This window comes from Oncorhynchus tshawytscha, linkage group LG04, assembly GCF_018296145.1.
Source record: "Oncorhynchus tshawytscha isolate Ot180627B linkage group LG04, Otsh_v2.0, whole genome shotgun sequence".
Taxonomy (NCBI): Eukaryota; Metazoa; Chordata; class Actinopteri; order Salmoniformes; family Salmonidae; genus Oncorhynchus; species Oncorhynchus tshawytscha.
In genome coordinates this window covers 75347057-75364706 of record NC_056432.1, presented here as the reverse complement: position 1 = coordinate 75364706, position 17650 = coordinate 75347057, and the positions used below count along the sequence as shown (strand labels likewise).

The following is a 17650-nucleotide window of genomic DNA, read 5'->3' as shown; positions in this document are numbered from 1 at the left end:
CTGACAGCACTGGAGGCTTTTCGTTGTTGTCATGGTTAGAAAATAGGACCCACCCTTTCTGTGTAGACTGACAGCACTGGAGGCTTTTCGTTGTTGTCATGGTTAGAAAATTACAAACACCTATGAAGGTTTACATAGCAGTCATCGCCGTTAAAAAAATGGCCTCTTTTCAGGTTTCGGCTTAAATACAAAGAGTTTTAGGGCCAGGGTACATGGACCCCGACCCTGTGGTCACTGTGAGATGATGGAAGAGACATGGTTGTAAACGGGACATGCACAACAAGTGCTGTGTGAGGGGACGAGTAACAAAACGAGGGTGCAAATGAACGATTTTTAACTATTAAAACGCCACCGTTTTTTTGAGAGAATGATTTTACACTGAACCAAATAATCAAGCAAATTTTTCATCAAACATTAAGTATCACCATAATTCATCACTATTATCTTTTGTTGTTTGTTTTGTTGTTGTACTTTTTTTCCTCTGGTTTGGCACTTTATTGGAACAAATCTAAATGTTCTACAAAAAGGTATTTCATGTCTCGTTAACATAACTCGTAGAATATAGTACTTAATATTGAGCATACGGTTTAGTAAACACTGGTACATACTGTAGTTTAAAATGAACATTCCAACAGATGTTTTACGCACATGCACAAAAACAGACAACACAACTCCTCAACTGTCTTCCTTCCTTCCTTCCTTCCTTCCTTCCTTCCTTCCTTCCTTCCTTCCTTCCTTCCTTCCTTCCTTCCTTCCTTCCTTCCTTCCTTCCTTCCTTCCTTCCTTCCTTCCTTCCTTCCTTCCTTCCTTCCTTCCTTCCTTCCTTCCTTCCTTCCTTCCCCTTCCTCCCACTCTTCCCCTCCTCTCTTCCCTTCCATGCAATCATCCATTCATTCCATCCCTTCCTCCCTCACATCTCCATACTAGGAGGCCACCTCCTCTGAAGAGCGTATGTCGGTCTTGAGACGACAAAACTCTTTGGCCACTTCGTCGTTGGTCCTTTGAGAGAGTATCCTCATGATGGTGAGTCCGGTGTCGTCCATGGAGATGCTCTTCACCAGGGGGTAGCAGGCACAGCAGCTCCCCTGGTCGGCCAGGTCTCTGAGCTGGAGGACCGCCATGCCGATGATACGGTCCTCTCTGGCGAAGCAGTAGTCCTTCACTGAGACGTGCAGCTCGTAGCACTCTGGACCGTACTCATTGCTCAGAACACTGGGGAGGAAGAGAGACAACAACATGATCAACATTAGTCCCATTCCTCTCATATTTGTAGTTTATTGAACAGGATATATAGAACATCTTCATTAACAACAACAACAACACGTAGTCAGAGAAGAGAGGACATGTCATGTTGTATGACTGATTGATTCATCGATTGATTGATTAGACAACTTAACTCAATCAGTCAGAGCCCAGACCTCAGAGAGGTAAAAGTTAGTTCGATAAAACAAACACAAGCACAGAAACCACACACAAACACAAGCACAGAAACCACACACAAACACACGCACAGAAATCACACACAAACACACACACACACAGAAACCACACACAAACACACACACGCACAGAAACCACACACAAACACACGCACAGAAACCACACACAAACACACACACAGAAACCACACACACACACACAAAGAAACCACACACGCACAGAAACCATACACAAACACACACATGCACAGAAACCACACACAAACATACATGCACAGAAACCACACACAAACACACAGAAACCACAGAAACACACAGAAACCACACAAACACGCACAGAAACCACACAAACACACAAACACACACACCCACATGGAAACGACACACAAACACAGATGCACAGAAACCACACACAAACATACACAAACACAGACACACAGAAACCACACACAAACACACAGAAACCACACACAAACATACACAAACATACACAAACACACAGAAACCACACACAAACATACACAAACACAGATGCACAGAAACCACACACAAACACACGCACAGAGAAACACACACGCACAGAAACCATACACAAACACACACATGCACAGAAACCACACACAAACATACATGCACAGAAACCACACACAAACATACATGCACAGAAACCACACAAACACACACAGAAACCACACACAAACACACAGAAACCACACAAACACGCACAGAAACCACACAAACACACAAACACACCCACATGGAAACGACACACAAACACAGATGCACAGAAACCACACACAAACCACACACAAACATACACAAACATACAGAAACCACACACAAACATACACAAACACAGATGCACAGAAACCGCACACAAACACAGACACACCGAAACCACACACAAACATACACAAACACAGACACACAGAAACCACACACAAACACACAGAAACCACACACAAACATAGACGCACAGAAACCGCACACAAACATAGACGCACAGAAACCGCACACAAACATACACAAACACACAGAAACTGCACACAAACATACAAACACACACGTACAGAAATCACACACAAACACACACGCCACTCTCCCTATGTACAAAGGCTAATATCAATGAGAACATAGCATTTCACAAGAGGTCAGCTGGCTTTGTCCCGTAGCAGGATGTATAATAATGAGTATAATAATATGTAGACTTTATCAGTGGGGTCTGGCTCGGTGACATCTCTATGACAGGAGACGTTTCATTGTTGTGACTTACTGAAATGAGGGACAATTCAATCACGTTTTGCAACAGAGTTAAACGTCTGTGTTCAGAGCGGCCATTATTTCCAAGCCAACCTTTTCTTTAGGAACCTACCTAATTATCCACAGACTACTAATGGCTTCTGAAGCTTCAAACAAAAGCACACAAAAGCATGCTCGTGAAACGCACGCACACGCACAGAGAGCATCAAGAAGGAAGACATTTTACTAAGAAATTCAAAGAATCCTGAAATAATAAGTCAACTCGGAAATTCATCAACCAACTGAAAAGAAAGAAGCTTCTACAATGATCTCATCTCAATGTATCGTTGGAAATAAGACCTATAGTGATCATGATGTTATTTCATGTCAATTTAAAGATTTTTTTGTGAATGTTGGTTCCTCTGTCAAAGACAATTAAGAAAGCTGGATTACATTAAGGGACATTTTGTAACGGTCGTCGTATGAAGGAGAAGAGGAGGACCAAGGTGCAGCGTGGTATGTGTCCATATTTATTAAAATGAACACGGAAATAACAAAAATAACAAAGAGAAACGACATGAAAACAGTTCTGGCTGGTGCAGACACACACCAGAAAACAATCACCCACGAAACACAATAGAAAACAGGCTCCCTAAATATGGTTCTCAATCAGGGACAACGGTTGACAGCTGCCTCTGATTGAGAACCATACCAGACCAAACACAGAAATGACAAATCATAGAAAAACTAACGACCCACCCAACTCACGCCCTGACCATACTAAAACAGACACATAACAAAAGAACTAAGGTCAGAACGTGACACATTTCCCTTCTCCGCTTCAGTATGATCCTCCCGATGTAATGGAGGTAATTGGTAGCTTAAAGAACTCAGCAGCGGGTCATGATGAGATGGGTGCCTCTTTGGTGAAATCAGTGTTTTTCTGGATTACTGAGCCTCTATCACACCAAAATCTATGCAAACTGGTATTGCTCCTAAAGATTAGAAAATTGCCAAAGTTATCCCCCTCTATAAATCTGGGGATCCGCAAAACACCAGTCTCAACGTCAACAGTGAAGAGGCGACTCCGGGATGCTGGTGTTCTAGGCAGAGTTGCAAAGAAAAAGCCATATCTCAGGCTGTCTAATAAAAAAAAAATATTAAGATGGGCTATGAAGTAGTAGTACACAGCGTTGTACGAGATCTTCAGTTTCTTGGCAATTTCTTGCATGGAATAGCCTTCATTTCTCAGAACAACAATAGACTGACGAGTTTCAGAAGAAAGTTCTTTGTTTCTGGCCATTTAGAGCCTGTAATCGAACTCACATGCTCCAGATACTCAACTAGTCTAAAGAAGGCCAGTTTTATTGCTTCTTTAATCAGGCCAACAGTTTTCACATGTGCTAACATAATTGCAAAAGGGTTTTCTAATGATCAATTAGCCTTTTAAAATTATAAACTTGTATTAGCTAACACAACATGCCATTGGAACACAGGAGTGATGGTTGCTGATAATGGACCTCTGTACGCCTATGTAGATATTCCATTAAAAATCAGCCGTTTCCAGCTACAATAATCATTTACAACATTAACAATGTCTACACTGTATTTCCGATCAATGTGATGTTATTTTAATGGACAAAAAAATAGATATTCTTTCAAAAACAAGGACATTTCTAAGTGACCCCAAACGTTTGAATGATAGTGTGTATATATACAGTGGGGCAAAAAAGTATTTAGTCAGCCACCAATTGTGCAAGTTCTCCCACTTAAAAAGATGAGAGGCTTGTACACTTCAACTATGACAGACAAATTTTTTTTACAAATCCAGAAAATCACATTGTAGGATTTTTAATGAATTTATTTGAAAATTATGGTGGAAAATAAGTATTTGGTCAATAACAAAAGTTTATCTCAATACTGTTGCTGGTATTTTGGCCCATTCCTCCATGCAGATCTCCTCTATGCAGATCTCCTCTAGAGCAGACATAAACTAGCAACCTCCTCTAATTACCTGGAACCATCTGCACCTTTGTTTAAGAAACTCAATATCTTGTCTATTTACAACATTAATGTATGCCAATTATGCACTTTCATCTACAAGTACTTTCCAGACAGTTGAACTAAACCCTTCAATGGATTATTCCAGGTTCATTCTGAAATCCATCTATATAATACCAGACACTGTGATAACCTTCACCCTCCCCACTGCCACACCTCACATAGTCAATTCTCTATCAGATACAGAGGTGCCATACTCTGGAATTCTTACATTGCCAAAACATCATCATCCCTCAATAACTCCAAGCGAAGACTGGAGGTCAGCCTGATGAACCAAACTACTCCGTAATCTCCTCCATAAAGCCTAACTCTCACACACATTTAAACATTATTATTTAATTTTTTGTGTGATTACTGATCAAATAATTTATACGTTTATAATTAGTAGGTTTTGTTATCTGATTTAACAAACCTTTTAAATTCTTACTTATGTGTTGTATATATTATTTTGGTGGTGTGGTTTTCATGTCAGCCCTTGGGCTTCTGACCACACCTGCACACATATTTTATATGTGTTTTTTCTGTATTGTTGTCTATCAGTTGTTTTAAATGTGTTTTTATCTGTATTGTTGTCTAATATATGTTTTAAATGCGTTTTTATCTGTATTGTTGTCTATCAGATGTTTTAAATGTGTTTTTATCTGTATTGTTGTCCATCAGATGTTTTAAATGTGTTTTTATCTGTATTGTTGTCTATCAGATGTTTTAAATGTGTTTTTATCTGTATTGTTGTCTAATATATGTTTTAAATGTGTTTTTATCTGTATTGTCTATCAGATGTGTTAAATGTGTTTTTATCTGTATTATCTATCAGATGTTTTAAATGTGTTTTTATCTGTATTGTTGTCTAATATATGTTTTAAATGTGTTTTTATCTGTATTGTTATCCATCAGATGTTTTAAATGTGTTTTTATCTGTATTGTTATCCATCAGATGTTTTAAATGTGTTTTTATCTGTATTGTTATCCATCAGTTGTTTTCTTTGGTGCAATGAAAAAGTGTATGTATTTTCAGACAGTGTTCATGTTGACATTGATCTCAGTCAGTGGACGCTGCCATTAAAAGAGCACCAGAGACCAAGTAGGCACTACAGATGATCACTCTCTCTCTGACTGCACTTCACAGACATCTGGCTCACTATCATAAACACAGTGAGAGGATTGGATGCAGCTGATAGTCAAACCCTGTCGGCATCCCAAATGGCACCCTATTCCCTATGTAGTGGACTACTTTTGACCACGGCATTTTACCCTGAGTGTACAAAACAGAAAACACCTGCTATTTCCATGACATAGACTGACCAGGTGAAAGCTATGATCCCTTATTGATGTCACCTGTTAAATCCACTTTGACCAGTGTAGATGAAGGGGAAGAGACAGGTTAAATAAGGATTTTTAAGCCTTATTGAGACATGGCTTGTGTATGTGCCAATGGGCAAGACAACATAATTAAGTGCCTTTGAATTGGGTATGGTAGTAGGTAGCACTGGTTTGAGTGTTTCAAGAACTGCAACGCCGCTGGATTTTTCAACAGTTTCCGGTGTGTATCAACAATGGTCTATCACCCACAGGACATCAAGCCAACTTGACACAACTGTGGGAAGCATTGGAGTCAACATGGGCCAGCATCCCTGTGGAACCCTTTCGACACCTTGCAGAGACCATGCTTCGACAAATTGAGGCTGTTCTGAGGGCAAAAGCGATGCAACTCAATATTAGGAAGGTGTTTAGTACACTCAGTGTAAAGGAAATAGGATGCTTTTGGGACACAGGCTCTACATTGTGCTTTAAATGCAGCTGGCTCAGTATCAGACAGACAGTGGTACAGCTGCATAGGTAGATCATTCACCCTATCTCAGCCCTCCCTCTATTCTCACTATTCAAATAACTGAAATGTCTCTTTTTTTCATTTTTAAAAGCACTTCATGATCTCATTTACTTTCTGCTATCATGCTGGATAAAAGCGTTTCCAGTTTCATTTGTAACCTTTTCCAAACGTTTTGACAGTGAGCACTGCAGGTGTCTACATTCCCACTGTGTAGCAAATACTATACTACTGGAGGAGCAACACTCCTGGCACAACCAAGACGCACATTACTGAATACAAAACACAGGATTAGGTTGTTTGCTTAGACAATAAACCTGTCACGTTCTGACCTTAGTTCCTTTGTTTTTGTCTTTGTTTTAGTATGGTCAGTCAGGGCGTGAGTTGGGGTGGGCAGTCTGTTTGTTTTTCTATGTTGGTTTTTGAGTTCGGCCTAGTATGGTTCTCAATCAGAGGCAGCTGTCAATTGTTGTCCCTAATTGAGAGTCATACTTCGGTAGCCTGGGTTTCACTTTTGGTTTGTGGGTGTTTGTTTTCCGTGTGAGTGTTTGGTCCACACGGTATTGTTTCGGTTTTCGTTCGTTCACTTTATTGTTTTGTATTTCAGTGTTCAGTTCGTTTCATTAAATATTACATCATGAACACTTACCACGCTGCGCTTTGGTCCGATCCTTCTTCCACCTCTGAATGCCGTTACAAAACCAGACTTACTATCAGAATGTTTAATTGTACATCAGACAACTAACCAGACTTACTTTGACAATAAAGCAGACTTACTCTACACAATAAACCAGACCTTTAGACAATAAACCAGACTTACTACCAGAATGTTTATTGTACGTCAGACAATAAACCACTTACTTTGACAATAAAGCAGACTTACTTTTGACAATAAACCAGACCTTTAGACAATAAACCAGACTTTGACAATAAAGCAGACTTACTTTAGACAATAAACCAGACCTTTAGAAAATAAACAAGACTTAATTTAGACAATTAACCAGCCTTACTTTGGACAATAAACCAGACTTAGTTTAGACAATAAACCAGACTTACTTTAGACAATAAACCAGACTTACTTTAGACAATAAACCAGACTTACTTTGGACAATAAACCAGACTTACTTTAGACAATTAACCATATTTACTTTGGTCAATAAACCAGATTTACTTTAGACAACAAACCAGACTTACTTTAGACAATAAAGAAGACATACTTCAGACAATTAACCAGACTTACTTTAGACAATAAAGCCGACTTACTATTGGAATGTTTCGTTGTACTTTGGTGACCAATTGTTGTTCTTGGTCTTGGTGGTGAACTTGCGTTTCTTGTCGGCGAGGTGCGGCCCAACCGCATTCACCTCCACGAACGGTCGGAACATGGCATTGGTCTGCCAGCTTAGGTTGTTGACCCCCACCACTGGAGAGAAATGACGGAGACACATAAATCAATCAGTCAATAAAAAATCAGTCAATCAATCAGTCGATCAGTCAATCAATCAATCAGTCAATCAAATCATCCATGCACACATCGATCCACCCACTCACCCACCCATATCCATCCAACCACTATGCAAACTGAAATAGGATACTTGTTCTAAAATCACTGGTCCATGTACTTTTAAATAAAACAATTGTTCTTAAACTACTGGTCATTGAGTGTGAGTCACTCAGGCTGCATTTACACAGGCAGCCCAATAATTTATCTTTTGGCCAATTATCAGCTCTGAAAAATATCTGATGTGAAATGATCTGAGGTGATTGGTCAAAAGAAAAAATATCAGATTCTCCTTCTGACTAGTGTTCTGTAAAATAAGGTTTTAACCGCTGGTCTCTGACTGACTAGTGTTCTGTAAAATAAGGTTTAAACTGCTGGTCTCTGTCTCTGTCTGACTAGTGTTCTGTAAAATAAGGTTTAAACTGCTGGTCTCTGTCTCTGTCTGACTAGTGTTCTGTAAAATAAGGTTTAAACTGCTGGTCTCTGTCTCTGTCTGACTAGTGTTCTGTAAAATAAGGTTTAAACTGCTGTCTCTGTCTGACTAGTGTTCTGTAAAATAAGGTTTAAACTGCTGGTCTCTGACTGACTAGTGTTCTGTAAAATAAGGTTTAAACTGTAAACTGATCTGTCTCTGTCTGACTAGTGTTCTGTAAAATAAGGTTTAAACTGCTGGTCTCTGTCTCTGACTAGTGTTCTGTAAAATAAGGTTTAAACTGCTGGTCTCTCTGTCTGACTAGTGTTCTGTAAAATAAGGTTTAAACTGCTGGTCTCTGTCTCTGTCTGTAAAATAAGGTTTAAACTGCTGGTCTAGTGTGTTCTGTAAAATAAGGTTTAAAAAACTGCTGGTCTAAACTAGTGTTCTGTAAAATGGTTTAAACTGCTGGTCTCTGACTGACTAGTGTTCTGTAAAATAAGGTTTAAACTGCTGGTCTCTGTCTCTGACTAGTGTTCTGTAAAATAAGGTTTAAACTGCTGGTCTCTGTCTGACTAGTGTTCTGTAAAATAAGGTTTAAACTGCTGGTCTCTGTCTGACTAGTGTTCTGTAAAATAAGGTTTAAACTGCTGGTCTCTGTCTGACTAGTGTTCTGTAAAATAAGGTTTAAACTGCTGGTTTACTGACTAGTGTTCTGTAAAATAAGGTTTAAACTGCTGGTCTCTGACTGACTAGTGTTCTGTAAAATAAGGTTTAAACTGCTGGTCTCTGACTGACTAGTGTTCTGTAAAATAAGGTTTAAACTGCTGGTCTCTGACTGACTAGTGTTCTGTAAAATAAGGTTTAAACTGCTGGTCTCTGACTGACTAGTGTTCTGTAAAATAAGGTTTAAACTAGTGTTCTGGTTTAAACTGCTGGTCTCTGTCTGACTAGTGTTCTGTAAAATAAGGTTTAAACTGCTGGTCTCTGTCTGACTAGTGTTCTGTAAAAAATAAGGTTTAAACTAGTGTTCTGGTTTAAACTGCTGGTCTCTGACTGACTAGTGTTCTGTAAAATAAGCTGGTTTAACTGCTGGTCTCTGTCTCTGACTAGTGTTCTGTAAAATAAGGTTTAAAACTGCTGGTCTCTGTTTAAACTGCTGACTAGTGTTCTGTAAAATAAGGTTTAAACTGCTGGTCTCTCTGACTAGTGTTCTGTAAAATAAGGTTTAAACTGCTGGTGTTCTGTAAAATAAGGTTTAAACTGCTGGTCTCTGACTGACTAGTGTTCTGTAAAATAAGGTTTAAACTGCTGGTCTCTGTCTGACTAGTGTTCTGTAAAATAAGGTTTAAACTGCTGGTCTCTGACTGACTGTTCTGGTCTCTGGTCTCTGACTGACTAGTGTTCTGTAAAATAAGGTTTAAACTGCTGGTCTGGTCTCTGACTGACTAGTGTTCTGTAAAATAAGGTTTAAACTGCTGGTCTCTGACTGACTAGTGTTCTGTAAAATAAGGTTTTAACGCTGGTCTCTGTCTGACTAGTGTTCTGTAAAATAAGGGTTTAACTGCTGGTCTCTGTCTGTGACTGATTAGTGTTCTGTAAAATAAGGTTTAAACTGCTGGTCTCTGACTGACTAGTGTTCTGTAAAATAAGGTTTAAACCGCTGGTCTCTGTCTGTGACTGACTAGTGTTCTGTAAAATAAGGTTTAAACTGCTGGTCTCTGACTGACTAGTGTTCTGTAAAATAAGGTTTTAACTGCTGGTCTCTGACTGACTAGTGTTCTGTAAAATAAGGTTTAAACTGCTGGTCTCTGACTGACTAGTGTTCTGTAAAATAAGGTTTAAACTGCTGGTCTCTGACTGACTAGTGTTCTGTAAAATAAGGTTTAAACTGCTGGTCTCTGTCTCTGTCTGACTAGTGTTCTGTAAAATAAGGTTTAAACTGCTGGTCTCTGTCTGACTAGTGTTCTGTAAAATAAGGTTTAAACTGCTGGTCTCTGACTGACTAGTGTTCTGTAAAATAAGGTTTAAACTGCTGGTCTCTGACTGACTAGTGTTCTGTAAAATAAGGTTTAAACTGCTGGTCTCTGACTGACTAGTGTTCTGTAAAATAAGGTTTTAACCGCTGGTCTCTGACTGACTAGTGTTCTGTAAAATAAGGTTTAAACTGCTGGTCTCTGACTGACTAGTGTTCTGTAAAATAAGGTTTTAACCGCTGGTCTCTGTCTGACTAGTGTTCTGTAAAATAAGGGTTTAACTGCTGGTCTCTGTCTGTGACTGATTAGTGTTCTGTAAAATAAGGTTTAAACTGCTGGTCTCTGACTGACTAGTGTTCTGTAAAATAAGGTTTAAACCGCTGGTCTCTGTCTGTGACTGACTAGTGTTCTGTAAAATAAGGTTTAAACTGCTGGTCTCTGACTGACTAGTGTTCTGTAAAATAAGGTTTTAACTGCTGGTCTCTGTCTGTGACTGACTAGTGTTCTGTAAAATAAGGTTTAAACTGCTGGTCTCTGACTGACTAGTGTTCTGTAAAATAAGGTTTAAACTGCTGGTCTCTGACTGACTAGTGTTCTGTAAAATAAGGTTTAAACTGCTGGTCTCTGTCTCTGTCTGACTAGTGTTCAGTAAAATAAGGTTTAAACTGCTGGTCTCTGTCTGACTAGTGTTCTGTAAAATAAGGTTTAAACTGCTGGTCTCTGACTGACTAGTGTTCTGTAAAATAAGGTTTAAACTGCTGGTCTCTGACTGACTAGTGTTCTGTAAAATAAGGGTTTAACTGCTGGTCTCTGTCTGACTAGAGTTCTGTAAAATAAGGGTTTAACTGCTGGTCTCTGTCTGACTAGTGTTCTGTAAAATAAGGTTTTAACTGCTGGTCTCTGTCTGACTAGTGTTCTGTAAAATAAGGTTTTAACTGCTGGTCTCTGTCTGACTAGTGTTCTGTAAAATAAGGTTTTAACTGCTGGTCTCTGACTGACTAGTGTTCTGTAAAATAAGGTTTTAACTGCTGGTCTCTGACTGACTAGTGTTCTGTAAAATAAGGTTTAAACTGCTGGTCTCTGTCTGACTAGTGTTCTGTAAAATAAGGTTTTAACTGCTGGTCTCTGTCTGACTAGTGTTCTGTAAAATAAGGTTTTAACTGCTGGTCTCTGACTGACTAGTGTTCTGTAAAATAAGGTTTAAACTGCTGGTCTCTGTCTCTGTCTGACTAGTGTTCTGTAAAATAAGGTTTAAACTGTCTGGTCTCTGTCTGACTAGTGTTCTGTAAAATAAGGTTTAAACTGCTGGGTCTCTGTCTGACTAGTGTTCTGTAAAATAAGGTTTAAACTGCTGGTCTCTGACTGACTAGTGTTCTGTAAAATAAGGTTTAAACTGCTGGTCTCTGTCTGACTAGTGTTCTGTAAAATAAGGTTTAAACTGCTGGTCTCTGTCTCTGTCTGACTAGTGTTCTGTAAAATAAGGTTTAAACTGCTGGTCTCTGTCTGACTAGTGTTCTGTAAAATAAGGTTTAAACTGCTGGTCTCTGACTGACTAGTGTTCTGTAAAATAAGGTTTAAACTGCTGGTCTCTGTCTGACTAGTGTTCTGTAAAATAAGGTTTAAACTGCTGGTCTCTGTCTGACTAGTGTTCTGTAGTGTTCTGTAAAATAAGGTTTAAACTGCTGGTCTCTGACTGACTAGTGTTCTGTAAAATAAGGTTTAAACTGCTGGTCTCTGTCTGACTAGTGTTCTGTAAAATAAGGTTTAAACTGCTGGTCTCTGTCTGACTAGTGTTCTGTAAAATAAGGTTTAAACTGCTGGTCTCTGACTGACTAGTGTTCTGAGGTTTAAAGTGTCTCTGACTGACTAGTGTTCTGTAAAAAACTGCTGGTCTCTGTCTGACTAGTGTTCTGTAAAATAAGGTTTAAACTGCTGGTCTCTGTCTGACTAGTGTTCTGTAAAATAAGGTTTTAACTGCTGGTCTCTGTCTGACTAGTGTTCTGTAAAATAAGGTTTTAACTGCTGGTCTCTGTCTGACTAGTGTTCTGTAAAATAAGGTTTTAACTGATGGTCTCTGTCTGACTAGTGTTCTGTAAAATAAGGTTTTAACTGCTGGTCTCTGACTGACTAGTGTTCTGTAAAATAAGGTTTAAACTGCTGGTCTCTGTCTGACTAGTGTTCTGTAAAATAAGGTTTTAACTGCTGGTCTCTTCTGACTAGTGTTCTGTAAAATAAGGTTTTAACTGCTGGTCTCTGACTGACTAGTGTTCTGTAAAATAAGGTTTAAACTGCTGGGTCTCTGTCTGACTAGTGTTCTGTAAAATAAGGTTTAAACTGCTGGTCTCTGTCTCTGTCTGACTAGTGTTCTGTAAAATAAGGTTTAAACTGCTGGTCTCTGTCTGACTAGTGTTCTGTAAAATAAGGTTTAAACTGCTGGTCTCTGACTGACTAGTGTTCTGTAAAATAAGGTTTAAACTGGTCTCTGGTCTCTGTCTGACTAGTGTTCTGTAAAATAAGGTTTAAACTGCTGGGTCTCTGTCTGACTAGTGTTCTGTAAAATAAGGTTTAAACTGCTGGTCTCTGTCTGACTAGTGTTCTGTAAAATAAGGTTTAACTGCTGGTCTTGACTGACTAGTGTTCTGTAAAATAAGGTTTAAACTGCTGGTCTCTGACTGACTAGTGTTCTGTAAAATAAGGTTTAAACTGCTGGTCTCTGTCTGACTAGTGTTCTGTAAAATAAGGTTTAAACTGCTGGTCTCTGACTGACTAGTGTTCTGTAAAATAAGGTTTAAACTGCTGGTCTCTGACTGACTAGTGTTCTGTAAAATAAGGTTTAAACTGCTGGTCTCTGACTGACTAGTGTTCTGTAAAATAAGGTTTAAACTGCTGGTCTCTGTCTGACTAGTGTTCTGTAAAATAAGGTTTAAACTGCTGGTCTCTGTCTGACTAGTGTTCTGTAAAATAAGGTTTAAACTGCTGGTCTCTGTCTGACTAGTGTTCTGTAAAATAAGGTTTAAACTGCTGGTCTCTGTCTGACTAGTGTTCTGTAAAATAAGGTTTAAACTGCTGGTCTCTGACTGACTAGTGTTCTGTAAAATAAGGTTTTAACTGCTGGTCTCTGACTGACTAGTGTTCTGTAAAATAAGGTTTAAACTGCTGGTCTCTGACTGACTAGTGTTCTGTAAAATAAGGTTTAAACTGCTGGTCTCTGACTGACTAGTGTTCTGTAAAATAAGGTTTAAACTGCTGGTCTCTGTCTGACTAGTGTTCTGTAAAATAAGGTTTAAACTGCTGGTCTCTGTCTCTGTCTGACTAGTGTTCTGTAAAATAAGGTTTAAACTGCTGGTCTCTGTCTCTGTCTGACTAGTGTTCTGTAAAATAAGGTTTAAACTGCTGGTCTCTGACTGACTAGTGTTCTGTAAAATAAGGTTTAAACTGCTGGTCTCTGTCTCTGTCTGACTAGTGTTCTGTAAAATAAGGTTTAAACTGCTGGTCTCTGTCTCTGTCTGACTAGTGTTCTGTAAAATAAGGTTTAAACTGCTGGTCTCTGTCTGACTAGTGTTCTGTAAAATAAGGTTTAAACTGCTGGTCTCTGACTGACTAGTGTTCTGTAAAATAAGGTTTAAACTGCTGGTCTCTGTCTGACTAGTGTTCTGTAAAATAAGGTTTAAACTGCTGGTCTCTGTCTGACTAGTGTTCTGTAAAATAAGGTTTAAACTGCTGGTCTCTGACTGACTAGTGTTCTGTAAAATAAGGTTTAAACTGCTGGTCTCTGACTGACTAGTGTTCTGTAAAATAAGGTTTAAACTGCTGGTCTCTGACTGACTAGTGTTCTGTAAAATAAGGTTTAAACTGCTGGTCTCTTCTGAAGTGTTCTGTAAAATAAGGTTTAAACTGCTGGTCTCTGTCTGACTAGTGTTCTGTAAAATAAGGTTTAAACTGCTGGTCTCTGTCTGACTAGTGTTCTGTAAAATAAGGTTTAAACTGCTGGTCTCTGTCTGACTAGTGTTCTGTAAAATAAGGTTTAAACTGCTGGTCTCTGACTGACTAGTGTTCTGTAAAATAAGGTTTTAACTGCTGGTCTCTGACTGACTAGTGTTCTGTAAAATAAGGTTTAAACTGCTGGTCTCTGACTGACTAGTGTTCTGTAAAATAAGGTTTTAACTGCTGGTCTCTGACTGACTAGTGTTCTGTAAAATAAGGTTTAAACTGCTGGTCTCTGACTGACTAGTGTTCTGTAAAATAAGGTTTTAACTGCTGGTCTATGTCTGACTAGTGTTCTGTAAAATAAGGGTTTAACTGCTGGTCTCTGTCTGTGACTGATTAGTGTTCTGTAAAATAAGGTTTAAACTGCTGGTCTCTGACTGACTAGTGTTCTGTAAAATAAGGTTTAAACTGCTGGTCTCTGTCTGTGACTGACTAGTGTTCTGTAAAATAAGGTTTAAACTGCTGGTCTCTGACTGACTAGTGTTCTGTAAAATAAGGTTTTAACTGCTGGTCTCTGTGACTGACTAGTGTTCTGTAAAATAAGGTTTAAACTGCTGGTCTCTGACTGACTAGTGTTCTGTAAAATAAGGTTTAAACTGGCTGTCTCTGTCTGACTAGTGTTCTGTAAAATAAGGTTTTAACTGATCGTCTCTGTCTGACTAGTGTTCTGTAAAATAAGGTTTAAACTGCTGGTCTCTGACTGACTAGTGTTCTGTAAAATAAGGTTTAAACTGCTGGTCTCTGTCTGACTAGTGTTCTGTAAAATAAGGTTTTAACTGATGGTCTCTGTCTGACTAGTGTTCTGTAAAATAAGGTTTTAACTGCTGGTCTCTGTCTGACTAGTGTTCTGTAAAATAAGGTTTTAACTGCTGGTCTCTGTCTGACTAGTGTTCTGTAAAATAAGGTTTTAACTGCTGGTCTCTGTCTGACTAGTGTTCTGTAAAATAAGGTTTTAACTGCTGGTCTCTGACTGACTAGTGTTCTGTAAAATAAGGTTTAAACTGCTGGTCTCTGACTGACTAGTGTTCTGTAAAATAAGGTTTAAACTCTGACTAGTGTTCTGTAAAATGGTCTGCTGGTCTCTGTCTGACTAGTGTTCTGTAAAATAAGGTTTTAACTGCTGGTCTCTGACTGACTAGTGTTCTGTAAAATAAGGGTTTAACTGCTGGTCTCTGACTGACTAGTGTTCTGTAAAATAAGGTTTTAACTGCTGGTCTTTGACTGACTAGTGTTCTGTAAAATAAGGTTTAAACTGCTGGTCTCTGACTGACTAGTGTTCTGTAAAATAAGGTTTAAACTGCTGGTCTCTGTCTGACTAGTGTTCTGTAAAATAAGGGTTTAACTGCTGGTCTTTGACTGACTAGTGTTCTGTAAAATAAGGTTTAAACTGCTGGTCTCTGACTGACTAGTGTTCTGTAAAATAAGGTTTAAACTGCTGGTTTGACTGACTAGTGTTCTGTAAAATAAGGTTTTAAACTGCTGGTCTCTGAGTGTTCTGACTAGTGTTCTGTAAAATAAGGTTTAAACTGCTGGTGACTGACTAGTGTTCTGTAAAATAAGGTTTAAACTGCTGGTCTCTGACTGACTAGTGTTCTGTAAAATAAGGTTTAAACCGCTGGTCTCTGTCTGTGACTGACTAGTGTTCTGTAAAATAAGGTTTAAACTGCTGGTCTCTGACTGACTAGTGTTCTGTAAAATAAGGTTTAAACTGCTGGTCTCTGTCTCTGACTGACTAGTGTTCTGTAAAATAAGGTTTAAACTGTTGGTCTCTGTCTGACTAGTGTTCTGTAAAATAAGGTTTAAACTGCTGGTCTCTGACTGACTAGTGTTCTGTAAAATAAGGTTTAAACTGCTGGTCTCTGTCTGACTAGTGTTCTGTAAAATAAGGTTTAAACTGCTGGTCTCTGACTGACTAGTGTTCTGTAAAATAAGGTTTAAACTGCTGGTCTCTGACTGACTAGTGTTCTGTAAAATAAGGTTTAAACTGCTGGTCTCTGTCTCTGTCTGACTAGTGTTCTGTAAAAAAGGTTTTAACTGCTGGTCTCTGTCTGACTAGTGTTCTGTAAAATAAGGTTTAACTGCTGGTCTGACTAGTGTTCTGTAAAATAAGGTTTTAACTGCTGGTCTCTGACTGACTAGTGTTCTGTAAAATAAGGTTTAACTGCTGGTCTCTGAACTGTTCTGGTTTAAACTCTGGTCTCTGACTGACTAGTGTTCTGTAAAATAAGGTTTAACTGCTGGTCTCTGTCTGACTAGTGTTCTGCTGGGTCTCTGACTGACTAGTGTTCTGTAAAATAAGGTTTAAACTGCTGTCTGGTCTCTGTCTGACTAGTGTTCTGTAAAATAAGGTTTTAACTGACTAGTGTTCTGTAAAATAAGGTTTAAACTGCTGGTCTCTGGTCTCTGACTGACTAGTGTTCTGTAAAATAAGGTTTTAACTGCTGGTCTCTGTCTCTGTCTGACTAGTGTTCTGTAAAATAAGGTTTAAACTGCTGGTCTCTGTCTCTGACTGACTAGTGTTCTGTTTAAAATGAAGGTTTAAACTGCTGGTCTCTGACTGACTAGTGTTCTGTAAAATAAGGTTTAAACTGCTGGTTTCTCTGGTCTCTGTCTGACTAGTGTTCTGTAAAATAAGGTTTAAACTGCTGGTCTCTGTCTGACTAGTGTTCTGTAAAATAAGGTTTAAACTGCTGGTCTCTGTCTCTGACTGACTAGTGTTCTGTAAAATAAGGTTTTAACTGCTGGTCTTTGACTGACTAGTGTTCTGTAAAATAAGGTTTAAACTGCTGGTCTCTGTCTGACTAGTGTTCTGTAAAATAAGGTTTAAACTGCTGGTCTCTGTCTGACTAGTGTTCTGTAAAATAAGGTTTAAACTGCTGGTCTTTGACTGACTAGTGTTCTGTAAAATAAGGTTTTAACTGCTGGTCTTTGACTGACTAGTGTTCTGTAAAATAAGGTTTTAACTGCTGGTCTTTGACTGACTAGTGTTCTGTAAAATAAGGTTTAAACTGCTGGTCTCTGTCTGACTAGTGTTCTGTAAAATAAGGTTTATACTGCTGGTCTCTGTCTGACTAGTGTTCTGTAAAATAAGGTTTATACTGCTGGTCTCTGTCTGACTAGTGTTCTGTAAAATAAGGTTTAAACTGCTGGTCTCTGTCTGACTAGTGTTCTGTAAAATAAGGTTTAAACTGCTGGTCTCTGACTGACTAG

The 17650-nt window shown here is 38.7% G+C and overlaps 1 protein-coding gene across 4 annotated transcripts in view; it reads right to left on the bottom strand.

Moving 5' to 3' along the window:
- Nucleotides 1-861: 861 nt before the first annotated feature.
- LOC112237183 (protein unc-13 homolog C-like) overlaps nucleotides 862-17650 on the bottom strand; it is a 261928-nt gene continuing 245139 nt past the window's right edge. For all 4 annotated transcript variants that reach the window (XM_042321233.1, XM_042321234.1, XM_042321232.1 and 1 more), the window contains 2 exons: nucleotides 7828-7987; nucleotides 862-1212 (listed from right to left, as the gene is read on the bottom strand). In XM_042321233.1, coding sequence (XP_042177167.1) covers nucleotides 924-1212; nucleotides 7828-7987 — 449 coding nt within the window. In that variant the 3' untranslated portion in view covers nucleotides 862-923. The remainder of the gene's footprint in view (nucleotides 1213-7827; nucleotides 7988-17650) is intronic.